At 54.4% G+C, this 1018-nt stretch overlaps 1 protein-coding gene across 1 annotated transcript; it reads left to right on the top strand.

Moving 5' to 3' along the window:
• Positions 1-117: 117 nt before the first annotated feature.
• On the top strand, positions 118-961 carry Pmar_PMAR001932 (hypothetical protein; the record flags this gene model as incomplete). The annotated part of the gene is made up of 1 exon (XM_002784944.1): positions 118-961. A coding segment is annotated over one exon (844 nt), but the record flags the coding sequence as incomplete, so codon positions are not given.
• Positions 962-1018: the final 57 nt, after the last annotated feature.

Below are 1018 nucleotides of genomic sequence, written 5' to 3'. Positions count from 1 at the left end.
GCTCTCGAGTTTTTCCGCCGAGAAGCACCCCTATCTCAAAAGCTCACCAAAAAAGATTATTTCGGTGTATCTGGCTTATTATCCTTCGATTGTGCGAAGCTGCACGCTTCCGCGAGGATGTTGGCAGATGTGCTGAGGTCCATTATTGGAGGTTGTTTTGCCGACATAGGCTGGGACGTACCCTGTGATCTCTCGCTATTGAGCGACGACTATAAACAGGCCTATCTTGAGGTTCTTCGGTGGGGTCAAGAGATCTGCGAACTAGAAGCTCAACCTTGCTCGCATGCTGTTGCGGTCCGTCGTGATGTGTCCGAGGCTATATCGCTCGAGGTCAGCAGCGATGCTTCGTTGTTCGGTGGAGGGCTCGCCATCTATGCTGGCGGTGAGCTTGTATACGAGGATGCGGTGCGATTCTCCCGGTGCCAGACTCTTCACTCCAGCAATAGACGAGAGCTTCGTCTTTGCTTGCTGGCCCTTCGTAAAGTCGCTGAGATCTCTGAGTACTGCGCCAAATCCGCGTGCAAGAAGCGGAGGGGGGTCCCGGTGAATGTCTGCTTTCGATGTGATAATCGACCAAGTTTGGCGTGGATTCGTTCTGGCTCTCTCAAGCTTCAATCCTCCAAGCTCCTCGAGAGAAGAGCTATAGTGCGACTTGTCGACTCCATCGGCTCGGAACTTGACATTATCCGGAAGCACGGTACATTATCGTTGGAGTTTATTCCGGGCTCTGCTAACGCTCACGCTGATGCGCTGAGCCGTCTTCTGGATCGTCCGGTCCAGGGCGCCAATAACCGTTGTCTCGGTGAGGTGCTGATTCCCCGCAAGGGGGGCGAGGTGCTGAACACTCGGGAGATCCTGGGGGATGAGTGCTGTGCTATTTTCGACCCGGAGAAACGAAGTGTCGAGTCGCCGTCTCCTGAGGAGATCTTCCTCTGCAACGACTTCCCCGCGAGTGCCGAAGGTCCCAACTGTTACAGCTTGCCGCTGATTCATGCTGTTTGTTGTCCGACGATGTGGG

This window comes from Perkinsus marinus (assembly GCF_000006405.1).
Source record: "Perkinsus marinus ATCC 50983 genomic scaffold scf_1104296934338, whole genome shotgun sequence".
NCBI classification, from domain to species: Eukaryota; Perkinsozoa; order Perkinsida; family Perkinsidae; genus Perkinsus; species Perkinsus marinus.
Note: the sequence above shows the minus strand (reverse complement) of the source record. Positions and strands in the feature narration are given on the sequence as shown.